Source organism: Fundulus heteroclitus, chromosome 8 (genome assembly GCF_011125445.2).
Source record: "Fundulus heteroclitus isolate FHET01 chromosome 8, MU-UCD_Fhet_4.1, whole genome shotgun sequence".
NCBI classification, from domain to species: Eukaryota; Metazoa; Chordata; class Actinopteri; order Cyprinodontiformes; family Fundulidae; genus Fundulus; species Fundulus heteroclitus.
The window spans coordinates 8,009,288-8,035,006 of NC_046368.1; the positions used below are offsets into that span (position 1 = coordinate 8,009,288).

The following is a 25,719-nucleotide window of genomic DNA, read 5'->3' on the forward strand; positions in this document are numbered from 1 at the left end:
GCATGTTTCATCGCTGTTATGGAGCCTTTTGGACGACGCTCTTTGATGTTTCCGTGGTAAACTCATCCCCAATAGTCCAAGTTTGGGTTCATGGGACAGCCTGGATGTTTCTTTTGGGGGAAAATGCTTCTGATTTGCAACACGTCGCTCATTGCAGACATATGATGAATACAGGAGATTGTTTTGACTTGAGGATACGGTCGGTATTCCTAGAAAACTACTGCGGCTACTTCAGGGTTTTTGTCGACCTCTTGGCAGCTTCCTAACCAGTTTCTCTCTCGTCTCTTCATCAATTTTAGGAATAAATGGAGGTTTCAGAAATGTCCCATAATGTGTCATATTTCCTGCAGATATTACATGGAGACCATTACAGTGAGAACCAGTCTGTGCCATTGCTTAAATATAATGCTGTGGATTCTTTTCTTGCCTTCTTCATACCTTTGTACAATTAAAGATTTTTAATCCTTTGTATCCTTTCTCCAATCTGGCTTTAGCTAAAGGATGAAAGTGAGCAAATTTCAGAAAAATACGACTAGGACAGCTGAACTTCACCAACGGTCTCTAATTAATCGATGATAAAATTTGAGGTTAAGGGTGTGCAAACTTACAAAAGCAGCAAATTTTTCATCATTTTTTTTAATTTTCTATTTTCCTAAAACAAATGTGTCGGTTTGTTATCTTAAATTATTCCCGGCATATCTCACTAGTTTGGAAAAAAAAAAATAACTTCAACTGCCTTTCATCCGTTGAATAAAAATTAAGAATTAAAAGCCAGTTCTATTTCCAGGAAAAAGGTTGTTCTTCAAGGGTTTGTTCTTTATTTCTCAGGGAGTGTTGGAGCGACATCAGCCTGGGGAGGAGATCGGTTCAGGCCGTCTCTGAGATCGAGCCGGAGTCTGTTTGGAGAGCAACGAGAGAAGAAGAACTACAGCAACAAAGTCATGTCTGTGAGTCCATCTTATGCTGACAGTAACATTTTCAGCTTTTAAAGTCATAGTTTGGTGCCATAATACATAACAAACCAGAAGAATCCATCCGTCTAATGATTCAGAGACCCTTATTCTGACGTTTTAAGATTTTGGTTTTATGTATATAAAATGCATCCATTTTATTCACTGTCTTGGCTTCAATAACTGCATGTTGCACAATGCTTCTTGTGGTGTTGTGTTTCTTGTTTTTGTTGGCGATCAGTGAGGAGGTCATTTCTGGAGCAGCCTCAGGTGTCCAGATGTACCCAAACGTCTGTAGCAGCGCACAGCTTCTCTCCGCTGAACGTCCGCAGCAGGAACACGCAGACATGTAAGGCCCTAAGACATGATGATCAGTGGTTGACCTTATGGCATATAGATTATACCGTCTAGCTGTTGACAGTCATGTTTCTCGTTTAAATAAAATACAACTATGTGGATTAAGTTATGAAGGTGAAAAAGGTTCTCAGTTTTTTGTGCGGGTTGTTTTTACAGGGTCTTCCTCTTCTCCTCATGAAGCAGATGAACCTGATGATGAACCTTCATCTTTCCACACAATACCTGCCAAACGTTAGTCATCCCCACTCAACTCGAAATAAAAATCTGAGTCTACTGTTTCTGAATTTATTTAAATACTTTTACATGCCTAGACATAATAAAGCTTTTTTTTTTTTTTTTTGGTTATGTGCGGTCAGGACCACTTGGTGGCAGCAGAGAGCCGTCAGATCCTCCTCGTTGCTGCCACGCCATCTGTGGACGCCTCAAACTGCACGGATGCACAGATTCAGGTGATATAAGAGCTGATCAGACTCAATAATGTCAACTATTGTAATGGCTCACTATAGGAATAGTCAATTATTATTGTCAGTGGTTAAAAAAGCTGCATGTAGAGACAATCTGCTCAGCAGCTACAAGGATATAATCAAAGGGAATCTGACTAATCGAACTGATGACTGTTTTTCTCAGATTGCTGCAGGCGTTGTCCCTCCACTCGCTTCAAGCACCGACTGGCTGAGTCCCCGGACAGCGCCTCCACCAGGAGGTACACTGCAGCTGCGGTTTCACCCTCAGCCATGCAGTACGTGCCCTTGTACCCACAGCAGCTTCTGTAAGTGGTCCTGACCACAAAGATTTGTGATTGCAGTGGCGGTATGACACGTCAAACGTTGACTCTGAAGCGAAAATATGTCCGCTTCCATCCAGAAGGGGGAAATCACATTCTGTTTTTACTACTTTTTGCGCCACAGCAGAGATTTATAAATGGAAATTTAATCTCAAGCTCTGCACACCAAAGCAATAAAAGGTTTGGCTGAACCCACTGACTGGAACTAGTTATTAGTTTAGCTCACACTGGTTAAAACTGAATTAATTCATGTTTCATGTTTGTACACTGCAAAAACAGATCTAAAAATAGGTAAAATGTTCTTAAAGTTAGTGTTTTTGTCCTTGATTTGAGCAGGTAAATAAGATTATCTGCCAATGGAATTAGTATTTTGACCCCTAAAATAAGATAATTAGACATCCTGCACTTGAAATAAGATGATAGAGATGAGTTGTTCCTATTTTAAGGGCAAAAATCTTATTCCATTGGCAAATCATATTATTTACCTGCTCAAATCAAGGACAAATACACAAACTTTAATAACATTTTACTTATTTTTAGATCCGTTTTTGCAGTGTAGTTCAGCATCAAAACGTTTTAAACTCCAACATGAGCTAGTTAAGGTTTATTTTTTTTATCTCTTTTATGAAATAAAGATCAACATTTGAAGTAATACTTAAATGAGGATAATCGTTTCATAATCATCACACATAACCTGGAGTTTAATGAGGCTGATATCTGATTTAATCTGCGCTCATTTACATAACTTCCTGCTTTGGTCAAAAAATAATCTATAAGAAAGCTGTCTTTTGAAGAGACCAAAGGTTTTAATTTTTTTAGAGGACAATCATGCTTAACCGGTAACAGAAACCTGAAACTAATGTAGGTGGAAACCCAGTACTGTTTACTAGTGAAGCTTTTTTATGTCCAAAAATGAAAACTTTAGCTCATTACCTTAAAAGGTTTAGTACCGACACTGCCTCCTCATTGTTTATTTGATATTTGTTCAAATTAACATTTATTTATTTTTATCACCAGTTATAAATGTGATAACAGGGACATCATTCAGTACTGATTACCTGATTCTATTTCAGAATACAGGTGCTGGTCATATAATTAGAATATCATAGAATAAAATTCCATTAAAAAATGTTAATATTATATTCATTCATTTCACATAGACTGATACGTTTCAAGTGTTTATTTATTTTAATTTTGATGATTATAACTGACAACTAATGACAAGAAGTTTCACTTTTTGAATGGAATCACTGAAAAAAATCAACTTTTCATTATATTCTAATTATATGACCAGCGTCTGTATAATTTGTTAGAACCCCCCCCATAAATAAAAACCAGCATCTGTGATGTTTCATCTTAACTTACCTCTACATGAGGCTCAGAGAGGTTCAGATGTGACAGAAAGGACCTGGCAGCGTTTAATAAATGAGGTTAAATGTGGCACCAGGTGTTAAATAAACACTAAATGGCTTTTAAACGGTCACAACAGGTTTAAGTTTTTCAGTTTCCTATTACATGGAGGAAGCTTTTCAGTTCCGACCTGCCTTTTATTCTGAAAGGCCAAATTTACAGATTGTTTTTATCATATAACAAGAAAGCTTTCTGTTTGGTTCAACAAACGACCTGAGGGGAGCTGCTGATGTATTTCAAGGATTTATTTCTATTCATTTTTATTGTTACTGCTTACAGTTAATCAAAATCCCAGCTTCAGTTTAACAAAACGTGAAATTTTATACTAGACCAATAGAAAAAGTATTTTAAAACTATTATTTAGACAGTTGTCCAGCAGGCAGGGCGACCATGACTGTCCAAGCCACCAAAGGCCTTCCCTAATGAAGCTGGTCGTTCACACGATGCTGCACCCAAACACATTAATGGAGAATCTAATGGAAGGAAAAAATGTGTTAAAATGTGCACAAGTAACATTTTTAACATGAGTCTCAGGAAAGAGGGTTAAAAATTCAAGCATTAGGAGTGAATCAAAGGGTGGACAGCCGTTTGAGTAGCCTCACACACTGCATCCAGGACATGGGCTACAACCCTTACCTTCTTTGTGTTGAGCCACTCCTAAAGGCGAAATTTAAAGCAGCCTGGCCTTCTGGAGACGTCTTAGAGCTGCAGCCTGTTCTCATAGCGGGGCGTACCGTGCTGCATTGCTGCAGCAGCTCCTTCCAGCAGAAGCACCTACCGGCTATGGAGTGATTTACGGTACGCTACGTCAACCAGCTTCTCACTAGCCTGACAGTTCGGTAATAAACAACATTTCTTATTGCCGTTATTTATTATTCTAATTTCAGAGACACTGGATTTTGGGTTTATGTTCGTTGTAAGATATAATCATCAAAATGAATAAAATTAAATGCTTGAAATACACAACTGGTTGAATTGCATAAATTAAATACATTATATTTTTGATGGTCTAATTTATGAGATGCTTGTGCCCCTCAGATGTAAAGAAGTCTTAAAATCTCCTAATTTTTGCACTGCAAAATTGAGCTAAAAGTAAGTAAAATGTTCTTGAAATGAGTGCATTTTTCCTTGATTTGAGCAGCTAAATAAGACAATTTGCCAATGGAATGAGTATTTTTACCCCTAAAATAAGATATTTAGATATCCTGCACTTGAAATAAGATGATGGAGATGAACTGTTCTTATTTTAAGTGCAAAAATCTAATTCCATTGGCAAATAATCTATTTACCTGCTCAAAACAAGGAAAAATTATCTAATTTCAAGAACATTTTACTTACTTTTAGCTGACATTGGCAGTGATAGTTTGCTCCCTTTTCAGACTGTGCTCCACGCCCCTGTACGCGTCTCCTGACCACGTCCCGGACTCCCACTCACGACCGGGACGCTCCAAAGAGAAAAGAGGGCGGAGAGGACGCTCGCACTCTGTTGACAGTCACCACTCGCTGGACAGAGCCAACAAATGGGCAGAACGCATGAAACGCACATCCAGACAAATGGTTCTTTCTACGGCGTCAGATCTGCGCCAACACAGGCTGCTCACTCAGTACTGCACCTCCTAGACTCCAGAGGACCATAAACCGAGCAGCTCAGGTCGGCTCCCGCCTCAAACAACTCAGCCAAAGTGAATAAAAACAATAAACGTTCCACTCTGTAACATTTCTTTGGTTTAGTACACTCAGGAAACACTCCTGTATAAATCATGTTGGTGTAAAGGAATTAGTTTCATGTTTACATCAGATGACGTGCTGCCATACTGGTATAACTCACTTCTGAAGCACTGCAGATAATTCTGGTCTTACTTTGATAGTTTTTGTGAATCCTTTTCTGTTTTTATAGATTATCTGTTTTCTTGTTTGTAGAAATCTGAAACTAACTTCACCATCAAGGATAGTTTATTGTACATAAATGTTTTTTTTTACGGTCTGATTCTGTGCCTTAAGTCTGTGCCTGCTGAGATCAGCATTATTTCAGGATTTGAGCTCAACGTTATTTTACATGTAATCATGTGACCAACTGCACTTTAAGATGGGCTTTGTGGCTGACGACCCGCCCACGTCTACACGCACCAGCAGATGGCGTCGCCTGCCCTGACGGTTTTAGTTTACAGGTGAGTCAGAACTTCATGTTTGAGACAGAAAACTGTTTAAAACCTGGAATGGTTTTAAAATTTTACGTACCACTTTAACCTTTTAACTTTTTTCTTATGTTTTAACAGCAAATTTCATTGTTCGAATTGTCAAAAAACAGTCAAATTTATTTAGAAATTGCAGGTGAAGTGAAAGGATAAGGACATATTTTTGAAAAACAAAATCTAAAAAGTGTGATGTGTGTTTGTATTCAGTGTATTCAAGTAGAACCACCTTTTGCTGTAGATGCAGCTCCATCTCCTTTAAGGTTTGTCTGTAACAGCGTTCCACATCTAGAGACTTAAAATGCTGCCTGTTCTGAAAATGGGTTAAGCTCAATAAAATTGGATGGAGAGTCTGTGATTTTCACGTCTTGTCACAGATTCTTTATTGGATTTAGGTCTGGACTATGACTGGGGCCATCCTAACACATGAGTTAGCTTTGATCTAAACCAGAAGTGGCCCAGGAGCCATTTGTGGTCCTCAGAATAATGTTTTTAGCCCCAAACCACAGTTTAACAATGGTACAAATTACTTACTTGGCTTTCTCATTAATGCTCTCCTTGCCCAGCCTGTTGGTTCAGATGGACAGCCATGTCTTGGTAATTTATTATTTTACAATTTGTGATGGAAAGACTGTGCATGTCCGTTAAAAACAAACTTAATATTTACATTTCCATTCTACTTTACAGTTTTGCCATAATTCCTGTTTGTCTACCAAAAAGAAAATCCCAAGAATATGTCATTTTATGGTTGTAAAATAGTAAAAAGGGAAATTTGCTGTGAATACTTTTGGAAGAGGCAGTGAAATGTCCAGCTACAGTTCAGCTGATTCACAGCTGTTTTCTTTAATGTCTTGTAACACACAAAAATCAATGTAGATAAGAATAAATATGATTTTCAATAACCTTTTTGGCCTTTGTAATTAAATTCACTTTTGTTGTTGAGGACCAATACCACCAGAGTTTAGAGTTTAAATTGAATTTTTTTGGGTCAAACAAATTTAAACCCGAAGGAACAATTTTTTTTTTTTTTTTTTTTTTTTACTTTTCAGGCTAAAAAGTAAAAGACTGTAATATGTAATGGAAGCCAATTTATTAGACAGCCTTGGTACATATCGGGTACACATGGAAGTACTGTTTGTGCTTACACACTCGCAAACATAAAAACCCAATAAGGGAAACAGTTGTAGGACAGACTGTTATTTTTCTCTGATAAATTACTTTTAAATAAATAGGTGACTGGGCAGAATAAAGCCTGTACAACAGTAAATTATAATCAAAAACAAACTCAAGTATTTGTGTCACAGAAAACTCGTAGTGCAATATACAACTTGTTTGGCCAGGAAAGAGGCTACAGGAGGGAGGCAATATCACGTAGGTTCAGTTTGATTTTTATCCTTGCAAAGCCATTCAACTTTAGGGAAGGGGCTTACATTGCACCAGAGGAAAAAACAGACAAAGTATAAATATTTGACCTACTTTACCTCTAACATCTACAGCTAAAACAGTCACAAACACCATGGCTTCACATTAGCAATTTAAAGAAAAGGTTTCACTACTGCACTGTTTTAAAATAATTCACAATTCAACAGTAAGACGCTTAAACAGCAACATATGGCAGATACACAACACTACTCAGTGCATGGCCCAGTGACATTATCACTAATGATAAGACCTTAATCTGACAGGATACAATACTGAAACACAATTGGACCTTTTTTTAAGGATTACTCTTTAAATATCAGCAAGCAACAGCCTTTTTAACAATAAGTCTTCTGTTAGAGTGGAAAAAGGTTTGGTGCAGGAAATTACAATAAGGGCAGTCGGAGGAGGAATGATTTTTAGCTTACACATAACTTTTTTTTTTTTTCCCCGCCTTCGCTTCCTTATCAAGCTTATTAGGCAAATATTTGAACCAAGAACTTGTTTGAGTATCAAACACAGAGCATAAACAAACGTATTTGTGAAATAACATGTAACATTGTCCACCTTGTCTGTGCCTCTTATGTGCTTAACATTTTAGTAACCTTTGTTGCAACAGCAATGCTCAGAAAAATAGCTACGTTTGGTAGATTAGCTTGTTAGCTTGTTTAGCCAGTGTGGTTGATTGGCTTTGTTAGATTTTTTTTTGCAAAAAAGCTAATTGTGGAAAATGTGAAATAATTGTTTTTGATGAACTTCAGATGGATACTGAGTTTTAGGCATTTTTCCAACAACGTGGTTAGGTTGAGCAGATCAGATTTGTTAGCTAATAGCCAATTAGCATTTTTTGCTGACAAGCTAATCTTGGAAAGCAAAATTGTTTACCAAAGTATTTAAGATTACAGCTGCATTTTCAAAAATGGGACTTGCATTTGCTGTTGTCATTGTGTATGAATTTCAAAAGCAGTAAATAATTTAAATGATATGGCTGAAAGAATAAATGTTTTTCGCTGATTAGCTTAGATTGCTAATAGCTCATTACCGAAAGAGGTAAACCTGGAAACCTCCCGTTGCAAACTCATCTTCTGATGAGTTTGCAGCGGGAGGAAGTGTGTATTTAGTTAGTTACACTAAAGTGTTTGATACTCAACGGAGAAGTTGGCGTTGTATTCAACCACAACAAGCTAAATGCTTACCTTTCTGCACTCAAAAACACCCACACCTGAGACAAACACAGAACAGTCCACACGAGTCCAAGCATGCTACTGAAAACAAACATCTCAGATGGGTGGATAGTGCTCCTCTCTGTTGAAATATATGTATACATATATATTGCATGATATAGTTTACAAAATGAATCTCTCTAAGTGTGCATCCCCCTTCGATCTGCCAACGATAAACTCACACCAAAAAGGTAAGCCAGAGAAACAAAGGAAAAAATACCATTTACACATTCAAGCAGGGTTCATAATCATAGCATACAATATGACATTTTGGTACTTTGCATGTTATGTGGCCTTTTCATATTAATCTTTTTAAATAAATTTAATTAGTTGCATCCATTGCGAAACACAAGAATAATCGCAACAATTTTATTCTTTGATATAACTTTTTTTTTCTTCATCTAAGATCTCTTTTTTTTTTTTTTTTTTTGTCAAGCAATATGCATACAGAATTGATGGAAAGGATTTGGCTGGAAAAGATGTGGAGGTAACATGGGCTGGGTCAGGATTAAGAGGGATGAAGATGTGTAGAGAAGAATTTGAAGGATTTTTAGCTGGCCACTTCCTCGTCTGGTTTGTTCATGGCCTTGAGCTGCTCCAGCAGGCAGGTGGGAGTGAAGATTTGGGTGGCTCCTGGAGACGGCACACACACATACACACAAGTAGAGCATTAGATCTGCACATTACTTTTCATACAGACTTTCAGTAAATGTGTTTTCAGCTTTTGTTATGAATGCCTACAGCAGATGACAGCAGCCTTGCATAACATTGAAAGAAAAGATGGAAGCCCGAAGTTATGAAATCAATATCTGTTAGTCAGAAGGTTAATAATGAATCATGTTTCAAGGAGTGAAGAAACAAAAACCCCACTAAAGTTGAGAAGTACTTCTTGCTGGGCTTAAGGTTCTCATATAATGACTTTTAATAGACACTATGAACAGTTACCCATGAATCTGCATGTAAATAATTGACGTTTCTCAGAAAAACTAGGACAATTCAAGGGATTATTTTTTTAGCTTTTTTGTTTTTGTTTGTTTTGACCAAACAGCAATGTTTAATTAGAGAAACAAAGCCTAAAAGTTTTTAGCTTTTCTGCAGGGAATGTATTAGCATGCACATGCAGCCGACACCATTGGTCACAACACGAAACACATGAGCAGGCAGGAAATGACCACGAGCTCTTTCTACTAGAAAGGCAGGGACACTTCACAACCTTAAATTGCTAAATACAAAGCAGTTGTTTGACATTATCTATAAAGATATTACTTATTGGATATTACAAATTCTATAATAAGTTTTATATTTGTGTGCAAACAACGCTTTAAGATTAAACCAGTGGTACTTGGAAACATGTTTGCAGCTACATTTACTTTAAGTCAATATTTTACTTTGACTCCTGCTTATCTCTGAACCTTATCTTTCAATGTAAATACTCACCATTAAAAGGTGCAATTGATTTATTTCAGTAATTCAGTTCAAAACGTGAAACTCATATAGACTAATTGCACGCACTTGTATTTGGTTGTTAATTTTGCTGATTATGGCTTGCTGCTAATTAAAACTCAAAATTCTGTTTGTCAGAAAATCTGAACATTACATGAGGTCCATTAAATAAGGATTTTTAACATAAAAAAGTTGGCCTAAAAAGTGTTCTCGCACTATACACTATATAGGAGGTTCCTTTACAATTACTGCATCAATGCAACATGGCATGTAGGCAATCCGTCTCTTGTACCGCGTTGCTTTACCAGCGGCTTTCAGCTTTTGTTCCTGACTTATTCTGGTGACTTTTGTTGTCCTTTTGACAATACTCCATAGTCAGTCTTTGGCCTATTGGTCAGGCCAATTTGCTGGTCAATCAAAGACCATGATACCATTGCTGGTCAACCAAACAGGTGGGAAGCCCTATCATTAAAAACATACCAGCATCTCCTTAAAGCTTGGGAGCAGGGGGAAGTGCAAATGTTGCTTTTGCACTTTTTCCTTCCATTAAACTTTCCATCAATATGTTTGGATACAGTATTTTGTGAACAGAGAACTTATTTAGCAGCAGTTTTGTTTTTGTGTATGGCATACCTTCTTACTCTCACTGTAGTCAAAAATAAACTACTTTTTTTATCTAATAAAATGCATTTTACTTAAAACCAAATTTAGCAGCAGCCACTTGCTATCTCAAATTTTGTGTTTCTATGAGGTGTAGTCCATAATCCTCAAGCGTATCAAAAGTAATATATAAACTTTCTCACTGTAATTAAACTATATACGGAGTTTCACCTTTTTATGAACTGAGTTGTTTTTTTAAAATGAATTTTTTCATAATTACATTATTGCGATTCGCTTTTTAAATTGCATAACTAAGAGCAATGATAATGTTCTCGTTTTTGGAAATGCACCTGTGATGGGAGCACAGATTTTTGAGTTGGCATGGTGCTTACTGAAAGTAAAGGTAAACCAACAGAACATCTAAAACACCAAATTAACCCAATCAGTTTGTAGGAGGGTGCAGGTGTGTGTGTGTAGAAAACGGCATGCTGACTGTGCAGAAGAAACACTACAAAAATACTGCTGGTAACAAAGAAGCAGTCATGAAATCCAAAGTCAGAATTTGAGTGGAAATTTTAAGCTCAATAACCCTAATGAGACCGAGATGAGCACTAGTGACAGCTGAAGACACATTTCAGACGTTGTACAACTTGAAAGGTGCTTACTGGAGTAAAGCAAACAGTCTGTGAGCCACCACCTTACCAGGTTTACTCAAATATTAGGACCAGCCTAAGGTCTGATTAGAAAGGAGGCAAACAGACTCTTTGATTTACTCCCAACACCTGTTTAACACTAAAAACCAGAGTTGGATTCACAAAGGTGTGTTTCTGTGGCAAAGCTGTATGTTTTTAAGAAAAATCTTTATACGGATATGTTTCTTTACCTCAAACACGTTCAACTGCAGAACTTGGAGGTAAAGTCAGAAGAGAAAGAAAAAGCCCGTTTCATGTTCTAATGTTTGACTGGAGGAATTTCGCCTGTTTCTGTGCCGTTCTCAAAACAAACAGCTTTGTGGGCCCTTTTCCTGCCCCAGAAACACAACACTCTGACTTTGATTTCCAACTACAAAAAAATCCAGTATGTGCGTCTAAGAACCAAACATCAAAACCAAGAGGTAGTTCAGTTTTAGTTGGTGACGGCCGTTTTACTGAGGAATGCAGCAGTATGCAGAAGAGCCGGCCATACTGCTTGCTGTGAGAGATGATTTCTGAAGTATTACTGTTTTACCAGGTTAGTAACACATGAGATGGAGGCCAAGTTCCAGTATTAGATTAAAACCTTGTATTTAGTGGGGTTGGTGTAAAGTTGCAATGTGCTGCATGTAGACTTTAAATGACTGTACTGGTGCATAGTATCGTACAAAGTTATTAAATTACCCAGTCCTTTTTTTTTCATCAAGGAAGTCAGACTTTCTTATAATCTTTGGTAGTGATCTTGAGCAATGGTTCTCTAGGATTTTAAAGGTCTTCTCAAGTTTTGTATTGGGGTTTTTATTTTACGTTCTGTGTCTCTGTTCAGTTGTGTCTCTGTTGCTGCCACTAACTTTATGCAGTTTGTTTGGCTTTTCAATAGAAAGTACTCCTGATCCAGCGCTTCTGTGTTTAGCTGTATTTCTTTTCGGGTTTGAAGCCATCAAAAGAGCTATTGGCAATATCATCTCTTTGTGCTCTCTGTTTTCCCTTCTATGAAAACTACTCTTGGGTCAATCCTTGTGTTTAGTTATTTTCTTTTATGGACACAGCCCTTTGTGGTACCTGTAACTTGATGTAGATTTTTTGTTTTTGTCTTCTACAGAAAGTAAAACTGGCTCTCTGCTTCTGTGTTTAGCTGTGTCTCTGTCCTGTACCGAACCCCTAATAGAGCAATCAGTACTACCTTTAGCTTTTTGTACTCTTTACTTTTCCCCCCAATAGAAAGTACTCATCATCTACTGTTTCTGTGTTTAGCTTTGTTCCTGTTCCCACCCTTACCTATGCGTACTCTCTTGTTTTAGGGGCTAAAAGGTACGTCTGTCTTACGACTTCTGTGTTAATTCCATTACATCTGAGTATTCCTTGTTTTTCTTTGCTGTAGAAAGTACTCCATTACTTTCCTCAATGAACGCACTATCGCTACTATGACCTCAGAGTATGGCCTGTTTTACTCTACCTGGACAGTACTTCTAGTCCAGTTATTCTTTGTTTAGCCTTGTCTCTTGGATTGAGCTATTACAGTAGACATAGCTACTTCTAACGGCAAATACTTGCATATAAAGTACCAATACGCAATATAAAATACTTCTAGTACTTGTGTATTTAGAAACCACTCAAGACAGCCTTTCCGCCATTGCCTAGTTGTAGTCTTTGTTTGACTTTGCCCTAAAAAGTATTCCTTTGTCAGCGTTTCTTTGTTTAGCTGCGTCTCTTTTCTGGATGGAGATATTTCTGGGAGCTATAGCTGAAAAAAACTGTTGTGTACTTTTCTTTAACCCATTAAAAGTACTTTTGACTCAACGATTCTGTGTTTGAATAATTCATGAGTCAGATTAAGTGTTTTATCTAATAAAATGATATTAAACATTACTGGAAAACGAGTTTAAAAGCAGCCACAGTTCAAAGACAAAGTTTAAAACCCTCCAGAAGGCTAGAGCATCTATTGACCAAGACCACTTTAGGAGATTACAGAAAAGTCTGTTGTTTTTTTTAAAGACCAAAACCATCTGTAGACAAGTAGTGACTAATGGGAGCATGTGATGATGGGCTGAGTGGACGCTGTTTTCACAGAAAAAAACAAAAACAAAAAAACTACAGAATGCCTCTTCAAAATGTAACCAAAGTATCTACTCTGAAAGAAACCCTGAGAAATTACAGTGACTATCAGTGCTGTACAGTGAAGATGTTGGGGTAGATTAAAACGTAAATGAGTGAGAGACGGTCGGAGAGGACCTTTGGGTGGCCGCCATAAATCAGAGAGATTTAATCCACCCAGTTGAGATGAGGAGAGAAGGCAGCAAGGATGGAGCCAGGACATCCTCAGGGCATGGCTGCTGACCGGCACAAACCTCCACGAGTGAGCGTCTGACAATGTTGCGGCTTTTTTATCAGATTTATCTAGAGATTCCTAAATATTATTTGGCAATAGTGGGATAGCAATTTACGCTTTCTGTATGATTTGATTGATTTTCAGTGACTTTTTAATGCAGTGAGAAGAGCCCGTCAGAGCAGACCATGCAGTGAGGAGTGATAGGGAATGCCCATCCCAGTGGGATACAGGGAGGAGGAGGAGGAGGGTGAGGATACATAAAACAGTTCTGAGAGTTCAAAGAAGAGGGAGGAACCAAAACGAAGCCCTTTGTACTGTAAGTGTTCAGAAAGGGCTTCTCTGAGCGGCTGCCTTTACTTTGTTCTGTGTGATTTCTGTCTCCCTTCCCTCCCAATCTGTCTCTGCCTCACTCGTCTGAGGGCTGTGCGTCCTCAAAGGACACCCTAGTGGACTCTCGGAAGTCGGGGTGCTGCAGGTCCGATAAGAATTTGGTTGGGGTAAGCAAGTTGGTGGAACCTGTGAAGGAACAGAGGCGGCTTCACCACTCGTCTCACAGCACGTGCTACGTCCCTCCCAGACCCCCAACCCCCCCACACCCCCACCTCACTCTTTCCAGAAACAAACCAACCTGACGTAAAGAGCAGACACACGAGAGACACACTCGTCCACTGACAGACAGACAGACAGGCACTCACAATGCTGCACAAACACACCGAAAGGTAGGACAGAAGAAGACAAGGCGTGGCTGCATTTTAAAGAGAACAGTCGTTTGAAAGACAACAGCAAAAGCAGAGCAACAGGAAACAGGAAAAACAGTGGATGGCAAAAGCTTTAAGACATCAGTGCTAATGTGGCACAACATAAAGGGTTCATTAAACGTGACACAGTAGGTACAGTACCTCACAAAACCTTTTCACATTTTCCCTCCCGTCACAAACTCAAAACCTATTTATTGGAATTAAATGTGACGGACTGTAATAAAGTAGCTCATGATTTAGGAGTGGAAGGAAAGTAAAAACATTTATTTTTTATTTTTTTACCAAACCTTAAAAGCATAACACCCATTTCTATTATGTTCTAATCTCAGTGAGTTTTTGGGGGTGCGTTTCTACCAGTTTTGCTCAAGAAATGATAAACATTATATGCTAGTATAGTTTGGAGGCCGTCCAGGGTTACCACCTTGACTGCTTCTCTAGTTAATTCTATACTTGGGTGATGGGCTGTTGGTGGATACCCATGATAATCAGGATAATCAGATTGAGCATCTCTGAGAATTTCAAAGCTTGAGATATTGTTTTATAACCTAATCCTGTTTTGAACATCTCCACAACCTTCTCTCTGGCCCGTCTGCTGTGTTCCTTGGTCTTTGTGATGCTGTTTGTTTATTAATGTTCTCCAACGATCCTCTGAGACCTTTGCTGAACAGCTGCATTAATGCCCAGATGAAGTTACAAGGTGGAGTCTGTTCACTGATCAGGTGATTACTGAGGGAAATTGGTTTTGCTAGATTTTTTTTTTTATCAGTTTAAGTTTTGACTTTAATATAGAATTTGTGATTTTTCTTCTACTTAACACTTACTCCGACCTTTGTATTTCTCTATCAAATGAAATCCCAATAAAATCTATTTAAATCTGTGGGTGTAAAGTGGGAAAATGGGGAAAAAGGCATTTTATGATCAACTAAATTAGAAGTGTTTAACATAATTAGAAAGAACTGCTCTCTGTTATTGGATCTTAATCAGATTTTGATCAGACTTCTATGATTACATTAGACATAAAATGACTAAATGAATGAATTTAGTTTTAATGGAATTCTATGTAACAGGATATTAATTAGACCTTTTTGTCTTGCTGGGTGAAATAAAATAAAATCAACTGAATTGGATTGCAGTTAATAGGAACTTCAGAGATTTTTAAAATCTCGTGTTTGTAGATGCACCTCTATTACTCAACATAAAAATAAGGCGGTGCAATTTAATGAGCAAAGGGCGACAGAAAAAGCCGATGCACTTAAATGATGAAAATTTACTTAGAGGTTAATAATTTTCAACATTTCTTGTGCGTTAACTCCTCTCTACATAACGAGTTAGCATGTGCATACCGCTTTGTGCCTTCATCTAATAATATTACATGTGAACCTCCAAAAGGTTTTCTAACCTGCAACCAAAAAGTGACATTATTCCCTTGTCCAACTTCAAAGTTAAACACCTTTTCATTTGCATTTAAAAATAAAATTGCATCAGGATTTGTAAACTTGGCAGTCAGACTATTCTAAACAGCAAAATTGATTGAAAAACAAAATTTTATTTTTTCTCTATTTTGTGCTTTGTGATAAATACTGTATAGGTTGGATGGTCTTATCTGAGACCCCCGTTTACGCAGGATTCCATTACGATCACTGTGCACACGCCAGTAAAAACGTTGTAATATTCCTGCCACGCCACTAGTAGGCGGTATATTCTTTAAAACTCAAAAACAGACACAATCATGCAAGTACTTCCCATTTAAAAAGGCGCCACCACCATGTCATACCAGGTCTTCCCAGTTTTTCTGTTTACACGTCAAAAGAGACCGGGATGTTTTTCAAAGCGTTACGCTCTGGAGCGATCGTGCCGTTTTTAGAGAAAACTCATGTTGTCGTGGTTTAGACAGAAATTCAACTAGACGTTTCTATTTTCTTCAAAAGTACATCGGGCGGATGTGAGATACGGATTTAAAGAAACGCCAAGTCACTAATACCGATCCAGTTTATTACTGAAACCACCGGGGAAACTTGTGACTTAAAATTCAAATATTGATTTTAGATGGCCATAGAAAAATCATAATTTTATTATTATTATTAAAAATATATATTATCAGGCTTTTATTTTTCTTAAGCATCAGACTATTCCCTCAGATCACACACATTGACTGACTATGTCCTCCGTAAGCTTTGGTATAGTTCATATTTTTCAAAAATATGTCAAATTTATGGTGCTCTGTACGCCACACAATCCTCTTTTTACAGAACGTTTTCCAGATTTAGATTTGTTACATTTCTCCATAACATGACCTCTTAGAAACACAGCCACTCTGTTTTTAAAGTTTTAGGGGATTTGTTTTTGCGTAACTCTGTTTAATTGACTAAAAACCCGATGTTGCTCCACTCACCAATGATAGCTTCCCACTTCCCATTGGCCTGTGAGACTTCATAGGCACAGCGCATCTCGCTGAAAGACACGCCTCCAATAATGAAGACCATCACTCGGGGACCGGTGCGGTACTCTCCAGGTGTCTTGTTCTTGTGCCAGTGTCCATATCGAGCACTGCCAGAGAAAAAACAAAAGTATATTCAAGGGGTTAAACTTGTCACATCCATTTTAAATAATTGAAATGTTAACACCATCTTTGTTATGCTATGCAATCACCAATGAAAAGTTTCATTTTTACCAGAAAAGGTTGGAGGTAACCAAGCAGCACAAAGTTTCCTATCCAATAAGGCTGCCCCAAATTTTAAACATAGAAGTCGCAGGTATAAACAATTTTTTAGCATTTCTAAAGGTTTGTATAATAAACCAGTGGCATAAATACTTGTTCCAACTTTATTAGGATATATCCTTATCATTTGAATGCATAAAACGTGGATTAAAGCAGTATTGTCAGATTGTATTGGTAATAGTAGTTTGTGCTAAAACGATTAGCAAACCCCAATTGTTTGTTTTTTTTCCACTTAAATGGAATGCACTCATAATTCAGGCGAGCTGTTATTACTAGAAATGACGGCTTCGACTTCCGAGACGGATTGGATGCGTTATTTGGAGAGCTTGTTTGAATGTCATTCAGGACATAATCTCCTTCAGCTGTTTTGTGAAAGTTGTAACATAAGTAGCGTGTGTTTTTATTTTATTTTTTGTTTAAAACAGTGATTTATAGTTTCAGCTGCTCTGCAGAATGTCTGATTGACTATTTGATTAATTTGAAGCTCACTTCCATGCCAGTCATCAGTAACCCCCCCCTCCCTTGAGTACAGCTTCATCAGATTTATCTTCTGTCCCTAATTAGAATTGATCCAAACCTTCAATGTTTGTCTGATAAGTGAAAAAAGCTGCAACACCACCGTGTGGCTGCGTATCTCCGTCCGTGTGATTACCTGACTGCAGTGGTGCTGAAGGAGGCAGAGGAGCGGGTGGAGATGTAGGGGTAGTGTTTGGTGTCCAGTTTATCTTCGATGGCATCCTGTAGGGAAACACGACAAAACCATTACTGCACACTCACATAAACAGCCACTTAAAATACTTCAGAGCTTAGTAACTAATTCAGGGTTTCCACTTGAGGAGTGCTTATATGTGTTAATGAAGTACAAATTGATGATGGTTATTTTTGAGTTGAGTCGGGGGGAATTAACCAGCTAGCTGAAAAACTATTCTAGCTTTGACTGATTAGTTAGCCTGTATCCAGTAGCAACCTTTTCGAAATTTAACAAGCTATTCACCTAAACTTAAACTAAAGAAGAAATTACACCTTTATTGCTCACATAAAAAAATCATAATTGACTGAAAGAATATTTAGGTTTGGTTTATTTCATTTGATTAGCCTTGCTGCCTTAAACCATGCTAGTAATTTCTGCTAACACCAGTTGGCAAACAAGCTATCGTGTTTTTCTAACTATAAGGCGCACTTAAAATACTTACATTTTCTCAAAAAATTATTGTGCGCCTTATATATGATTACCGTTGTGCTTAATTACTGATTTTATGTGGTACAATGTGCTCAAACGTTTATCAAAATGTGTAAGTACGACTTCGGTTAGCAACGAAACTGCTCCGTTCAGTGGATATTTGGAGGATTACGGTACACTGTGTCACTACCTGATAGGACCCCTGAGCTGTCTACCAGACTGCCTGACTGTAATTTCTAAATTAGAAGTGCATTTATGTAAGGCAGCCTGCGCCCAAAGTACGCGCTAGCAACAATAAACCTAGTAAGTTAATTCAATATAAAAGTTACGTTTATTTTGGTCTTATATTAGAAACAGGACAGTATAGTCCAGCTACTCTGTCCTCCTGAAAGAGACGGATAGAGAGCTGAGGACGTGAAGGAGTGATATTACACACTTGGGAAGAATTTAATGCGCTTTATAATCCTAAAAATACAGTAAATGTGGGAAGAAGTTATTGTGTCAAATTTTTTATGATTTAAATAGGAGAGTTTTCAAAGTTTTCCATGTCTTATGTATGTACTTGCAATAAAAAACACATTTTAAAAAATGGCTGAAAGAATGTTTAGATTTATTAGCTTGTTTGACCAATTGCTGCTTAGCCTTTTTTCTTTATATTACAGCAACAGTTGGCAAATAGGCTAACCTTAGAAGGAAAACTTATTTCTTCCCATTTTAAATGCATGAACAGCTCGTTAACATTTAAAAAACAATCTAGGTTGAACAGCTTAGCTTGTTAGCCAACAAATTAGCAAACAGTAGTTTTTTGAAAATAAGTCATTGGTTTAATTTATCAAATATCTTGAAATATTTAGGATGAAAGTGATATAAATGGTGTTTATAAAAAAAAAATTACCATCTACTGTGAAGAAGAACTTAGCAATTAGTCTCCAAGGTTAACCCCCTGCATAAAGTTGTCTCGTCATATGAGCTTTTCTCGTGCAAGTTTTTTTTTTTATTATCTCAAACTGTATCCTGGAATAGGATAAAGTGTGAAATATGTATTTTTTTTCCTCTCCCTCCCCAAATGTGGCTCCTATCTTTCCACAGAGTTAAAGGCAGCGCCCTTTGGTAACGGCGTCAGGCGGGCTCCTTGGCAGCAAGGCCTCAGTCAGTCGTTCCCCCAAAATGTTTGTGATGCATGTGATGGATGGTTGTACTGGAACTGTAATTTCCCTTTGGGATTATTAAAGTATTTCTGATTCTGGTTCTGATACTGAGTGTCAATGTGTACCAGCAAAGGATCTGATTTGACAAATTACAGGATTTAGAAAAAAAAATAAATTCAGTCCACTTTGAGGAAATATTTTAGGATTTCAATAAATACTACCAGTAGAAAGCCACTTAATGGTTATTGTGGGTTATTTAGGGGTCCTAGGCTATCATTTTGTATAAGTCGTTGGACCCACAGAACCAGAATACCAGGAAAAATGGAACAAGTGTAATAAGCTTTCAGATCATACTTTTTGTTAACCTGACAACAGCCAGATGCATGTCTCGCTCCGCCTAGCTCCACTCACATACATCTGGGACACCGCCATAGGAATTGCCTTTATTGAAGGCTGGGCCTTATCAAAACTTCTTGCATATGATTGGATAAGCCACTTGTCAGTCATCTTTATCGACGTGCTATTTCAACCACTCACACCGAAGCTAACCCGTGACGCTGTGAGAGCGACGCAGGAAAAACAAAACTTTTTTTTTTTAAATGTGTTTTCGGCTCTAGTGGCACGCGTTTTATTGAGAGTGAGCTGACAGGAAGAGGGGGGAAGACAGGCGGCAAAGCGCCGCGGGTCGGAGTCGATCCCGGGCCGACCGCGTCGAGGACTAAAGGCCTCCTAACATGGTTCACGCTAACCGCTAACGGTTAGCGGCTAACCGCTCGTTAGCGGCTAACCGCTTGCCAAATCCGGTCGGGAGAAGGGCGAAAACATGGTTTCCACCAACAAAAGCCTTCAGAGCCGTTCTCTGATGTTCTTTTAATGAATCAATATTAGGTAGATTGGACAACACGGAAGAAATAGCAGCATCAATGTTAACGCTTGCTTCCTCGACGAGCCGCCATTGCTATCAAAACAGTCTCACGTCCCGGTCGCTTCTCCACTACGTCACATCTATGAAACTCCAGCCCTGCGTCCTGATTGGCTGAACAATAAAATTGGTTGGTGAAATCACTCTCTATGGGAGAGGTCCCAGATGTATGTGAGTGAAGCTAGGCGGAGCGAGACATGCATCTGGCTGTTGTCAGGTTAACTTTTTGTTGGCTTGAGCATAGAATGGTGCATTTTTGGGAAAGTTATGGTTTGAGTACATTGATTTGTTTACAGGTATGACGTGGTTGTAGGGAGGGATGAAATGTATTTGTACGAATGGACCTGGTGCCAACCGCACAGGTCAGCAGGAAAAAATAAATATTTAAATTTGAATATTAACTCCTTTAGAAGCCAATCTAAAAAATGCACATGTGGATAAAACTCAAGACCAGAGAAACGCTAAATAAGCCAGGTGGTTAGACCGTACCTCCATGATGTCCTTGATCAGCGGAGTCCAGCGAGAAAGCTGGTAGGTCTGCTCGCTGACGCGCTCCTTCCTGTCCAGCTTCTTTCCTCTGCGAAGCGTGGACTGAGAAAGGAAACGTGAGAGAAAGGGTCAAGAAACAACTAACCAGAGAGACCTAGAAGGAAACATTAGATGGTCATTAGACAGTAGGGGTAAAGTGAACGTTTCATACATCTGTGACGATGGGAACCCCCAGGTGAGCCATGTTGGTGATGATCTCGCTGTCCTCTGGTGGGATCTGAGCGTGCTGGATCAGCTTGTTCAGGTTCTCCTCTGTAATACCTGCAAACGCACGCAAACACAAAGCTCAGACCGTATGCCGCTGTAAATCAACTGTTGTGTTTACATTTAATATATTCAGCCCCACTGGGGCGAGGGAATAAATTACATTTCAAGATATGAGGTTATAAACTCCTAACATTTCACTGTGTATGAATTTTGAACACTTTTTCTTATTATAAGACAAAAAAATACCTTTGCCTTGAGAATGACAATATCTCTCCTAGTTGCTTTTAGGGGTGTGACTTTAAGATAAAGAACTGGTCAATGTTTTTAAATTCCTTGTGAAATAAAATCAACCAGCACTGATATTGACATCAAATAAATCATTCTACGTTTAGAGCAAACTTGCTTTCTTGCTAATTGTACATTTACTCCTTTAACTGTTTCACAATTTGTTAATCTACTACAACAACTAAAAACTCCAATGCCGTTTATTGGGTTTTTAATTCATAGACCAACACAAAGTAAGTCTGGAATGAGTTTTTCTTTTCATAATAATGCACAAAGCCCCAATAAATTAACTTAGTGGTTAAAATATGACAAAAAAAAATTCAAATGGCATCAATACTTTTCCAAAGCACTTGAACATGAAGTGAGATCTTGTCCTATTGAAGAGAAATCTATGTAGACATCGTGTAATTGTGTCTTGAGCAGCCTGAAAAACTTTTCTATACTGGATAGATCCAGTTTATTACTGAAACCACCGGGGGAATTTATGAAAATGTACTCTCAGATTATGTTCCCTGTGTTATTGTCGCTAAAATTAAAAAGTAAAAAACGTAGGTTTACTGTCTGCATTTAGTTCTCACCGTTCTTGAGGAAGATGTAGAGCAGGATGATGCGGATCTTGTCGTATGTGCTGACGTTGGCATCCAGCAGGATGGGAACGATGGCCCTCATGGGGTCCTTGATCTTCTCCCCTTCAGCGTCGGTGCCCATAGCCAAATCCTGCAGCGTCAAATCCAGCTCTTAAATGACTCTTCAAACATTACCGATATTATCGTTACTACTTCCCCTCCGTGCTTCTAGCTTAATTCTTGTTCTCGCTCTCCTTTTTCAGGCCTTCTTCACTCACCTGTTCCACGCGGCACAGCTTGTCCACTGTTCCCTGGTAATGCTTCATGCAGTCCTCTGCAAGCTGCAGGTGAGTGGAGTACTGGGGGGGAAAAAAAGAAAAAGAAAAGATTAATTATTGGCTTTCACACCCAAAGGAAGGAACGCTGCATTCACACTGCAATTATTCTGCAACTACAACATCGTAAAATAGATCTTTTACAGTTCCTACTGACTTCAAGGCAAACCAAAGCATTTCCATACGAAATCTCTGGAGCCTCAATCCAAACACTGAAACGATCAAGGCAAAATAATCACAAATTTCAGAGAACAAAGAAATAGTGTGGAGTTTTTTTTTTATTTCCTAGCCTATGAGATTCTGCGGCAAAGTCTTTTTGCCCATATTTGACCCATATCCGTCTTTTTCAATGCAGTGTGAACGTCCAGATTCCGAACTTTTCACTTTCATATTCGGACACGGAACGGTCATGTCACATTTTATTCGTCTATAACCTCGCTCTCCAGGCTCCAACTACACATCCACACACATCAGCAGCAGTTAGCGCTCTATAAAAGTCCATCGTTAATAGGGCTGTGTTTAAAAAAAAAAAAAAAAAAAAAAGATTTTTCAATTCTGTATCGATTCTCATATTAATTCCTAAAGATCGATTCATGTAACCAAAGATTTTAAAAAACCAAAAGCCATTTTCCACTGTGAATTTTCAAGCTCACACTCTATTCCGGAAGGTGAATTTTTTAATTTGCACCAAGTTAGTGTCCGGATAGCAGCTGTAGACGTCTCTGCCGTCTCTGTTTTCTACCCTGGATCCGTTTTGGTTTTCTGCCCCTTAGCGTGTTTGAAAACAGTCGCCTCAACATTCGGTGAGAGGATTTGGTCCTTTCCGCCGCCATAAATTATTCATTTTCTGTTAAATGTTAATATGATACCAGTACTACACAGTCATGTTTCTTCTTTCATAATAAGACATGTTTTTCTTTTGGAGTGAAAAAAGCGGCTTGTCTTTGCCACATTTTTATTAATATTAGATTATGGAGACTTTTTTTTTATAAGAATGCAACTTCTACATGTCTTCAAATGTTGGACTCAGTTTACCTCAAAGCTTCATTGAGGTTCATCACAAACTATAGAGCCATGACACGTCACTGTGACCTGTACTCTCAGGTTGGATGGCCTTCCCTCTCTATGAGGACACTGCAAAAAAGATCTAAAATTAAGTAAAATGTTCTTAAAGTTAGTGTATTTATCCTTGATTTGAGCAGGTAAATAAAATTATCTGCCAATGGAATGAGTATTTTGACACCTAAAATAAGATATATAGACATCCTGCACTTGAAATAAGATGATGGAGATGAATTGTTTCTATTTTAAGTGCAAAAATCTTATTCCATTGGCAGATCATCTCATTAACCTGCTCAAATCAAGGACAAATACACTAATTTTAAGAACATTTAACTTATTTTTGTTCTGTTTTTGCAGTGAGGCAGTGTCATTGGTACACTTTTATTTACAAGGCCCTTCTTGGGTTACTGCCCTCTTACATTTGTACCTTACTTACACAGAAAGGCGTTGCCTCTTATGCGCTGAGATCCAACGATCAGCTGTTGCTCACTTTTCCTTTTGCCCACACAGAGCTAGGGAAGAAAGCCTTTATCTACGCAGCTCCTTGTGCGTGGAATTTTTTACAAAGAGACTGGAAGTTGACTGAGTTTTTATCCTTAAATGCTTTTAAGTTAAAAATGAGAGAATTTGAGACAGCCTCTGTTATCTGTAACTGTTTTACTTGATATGTTTTTTTTCATGTACCTGTCATTTATTCTAATGTATCTCTGTTAAATGTGTAACTTTCCTCCCTCTTGGCCAGGACTCCCTTGAAAAAGAGTTTTTTAATCTCAATGGGATGTTTCTTTTCCTGGTTAAATGAAGGTTAAATGAAAATGTAATTCAGGTAACAGCTAAAAAACATTTTTTATACCAGAAATCCACTTTGAGATTGGATCGAAAAGAATCAATTCGAAATCTTGAGTCTTAATCAAATCGATTCTTGAAATGTGAATCGATACCCAGCCCTAATTGTTAATAGCTGTGCTGCTTTCTTCTTACTTGCTATGATGTGGTATTAATATTATGGGCATCCATTGCTGAACAGCTTTCTAATAATAACAAGGATGCTGGCCGGTATCAGCGTTTTTTTAAAGCTTTTTATATATATATATTTTTTAAATGAAACTTTATTGAAACAATTACATTCATCATTACTTCCGCAAACAGTGCGCTGCTGTGTGACGTCTCCTCCTGTTATCTGCGCGTGCGGGTCGCTCTGCGGTTCAGACAGAAGTATGATCACAGTCATATTTAATAGTAATAAGAACGACCATCCCAAAAAAAAAATCAGATTTCATCAGAACGGAGCATCAAAAACCCGCAGGGGGAGAGGAGCCTCGCTGATGGCCAACATGCACACACCTTGCTGAGCTCCTTCTGGTACTGAGGCATCTTCTTCAGCATCTGAGACAAATCCCTCATCGTGGTCTGTGAAAAAACATTAGCACAATGTATTTAATGTTTTAGAGGAATGTAAAAAACTAATAAAAAGTAATATTTAAACTGCCTTGAAGTCTATAATAAAACAGTAAAACTAAAGTAGGACTGTACCGAACATTTCCGGTACAAATACGTGCATCTCTTCACCTATAGCATTGAAATTATATTTATATTGGTTTAATTAATCTTAAAGTAATCTTCCTTAAGCCCTTGTCTGGATTTTCTGACTCATTTCAGATTCAAACTTGAAATATTTCTCCGGGTCTCTGTCTTTACCTTCTCTCCGGTGTTCATCCTCTTGCTGGAGGAGAACTCCTTCAGCTGACGTGTTACTTCCCTAATTTCAGAGCATAAAGATAATAAACTCCACTGTAGTAACAACACAGACATTATGACGCACCAAAAGGGAGAAGAGGGCAAAGAGAAATACTCACTGGGACACCTCGGCTATGTGTTTGTGTCTCAGGCTCACCCACAGGTCATCGTCTTCGTGCAGGAGAACCTCTTTCACTCGGGAGTCTCCGATCCCGCTGGTCTCGTATCTGAGGGCGGATCAGACAGCCGGAGAAGTCGTTCAGCCTCCAATCAGAGCACGTTAAAACCACTTTTAATTCCCTTAATCCACTGTTTTTGCTCACTTGTAGACGTCGTTTTCGATGGGCAGCAGATCGTAGCCCATGGCCTGGAAGGTGAGCTCGTGTAGGACGGGCGACACGGGGTCGAAACCTCTGTCCAGGATGATCAGCTGTGAGCGGGCCTTATCCGGACCCTGCAGAGAGAGAGAGAGAGAGAGAGAGAGCTTAGCTTTGCTGCTTTTCATGTTGCTAAATTCTCCAGCATGCCTGAGCATCGTGTTGCAAAAGATCCCATAGAAGTTACACGTTTTTAAAGAGATGTGAAATTAAGCTGCTGGAGCTCACCTCTCCCATGGTGGGGTCGTCCGCCTTGTAGGCGTCCAGTTTGTCTTGAACCAGCTGGGCCAGGGTGGCGTTGTCCTTGTACTCCCTAACGGACCAAAAACAGTAGGATGAGTTGAAAAAATACTGTCTCTATGGAGGAACTTCTCTGTTTTTTACACCCTGTGAGCTTTAAATCCACGTTAGAAGCTTAAAAGTGATTAAAAAAACAGTTTGAACCAGATATTTAAATAGACTATAGAGACACATC

General features: G+C 38.4%; 2 protein-coding genes across 4 annotated transcripts in view; one reads left to right on the forward strand and one right to left on the reverse strand.

The window, feature by feature from the left end:
- Nucleotides 1-7,642, forward strand: part of akna (AT-hook transcription factor) — a 40,662-nt gene extending 33,020 nt beyond the window's left edge. Inside the window, exons 20-24 of one of the 2 annotated variants that reach the window (XM_036140055.1) lie at nt 1,221-1,299; nt 1,464-1,538; nt 1,664-1,756; nt 1,935-2,046; nt 4,881-7,642. In XM_036140055.1, the coding sequence (XP_035995948.1) occupies nt 1,221-1,299; nt 1,464-1,538; nt 1,664-1,756; nt 1,935-2,046; nt 4,881-5,121 (600 nt within the window). In that variant the 3' untranslated portion in view covers nt 5,122-7,642. Of the gene's footprint in view, nt 1-1,220; nt 1,300-1,463; nt 1,539-1,663; nt 1,757-1,934; nt 2,077-4,880 lie in introns of both variants that reach the window. The other variant, XM_036140053.1, reaches the window with a different exon arrangement.
- A 1,079-nt stretch (nt 7,643-8,721) lies between these two features.
- stxbp1a (syntaxin binding protein 1a) overlaps nt 8,722-25,719 on the reverse strand; it is a 44,374-nt gene continuing 27,376 nt past the window's right edge. Inside the window, exons 8-20 of one of the 2 annotated variants that reach the window (XM_012864167.3) lie at nt 25,473-25,557; nt 25,191-25,321; nt 24,987-25,094; nt 24,829-24,889; nt 24,475-24,540; nt 22,012-22,092; nt 21,746-21,884; nt 20,827-20,936; nt 20,616-20,717; nt 17,529-17,614; nt 16,550-16,704; nt 13,757-13,915; nt 8,722-8,968 (exon numbers count right to left, since the gene is read on the reverse strand). In XM_012864167.3, the coding sequence (XP_012719621.1) occupies nt 13,806-13,915; nt 16,550-16,704; nt 17,529-17,614; nt 20,616-20,717; nt 20,827-20,936; nt 21,746-21,884; nt 22,012-22,092; nt 24,475-24,540; nt 24,829-24,889; nt 24,987-25,094; nt 25,191-25,321; nt 25,473-25,557 (1,234 nt within the window). In that variant the 3' untranslated portion in view covers nt 8,722-8,968; nt 13,757-13,805. The remainder of the gene's footprint in view (nt 8,969-13,756; nt 13,916-16,549; nt 16,705-17,528; nt 17,615-20,615; nt 20,718-20,826; nt 20,937-21,745; nt 21,885-22,011; nt 22,093-24,474; nt 24,541-24,828; nt 24,890-24,986; nt 25,095-25,190; nt 25,322-25,472; nt 25,558-25,719) is intronic. The other variant, XM_012864169.3, reaches the window with a different exon arrangement.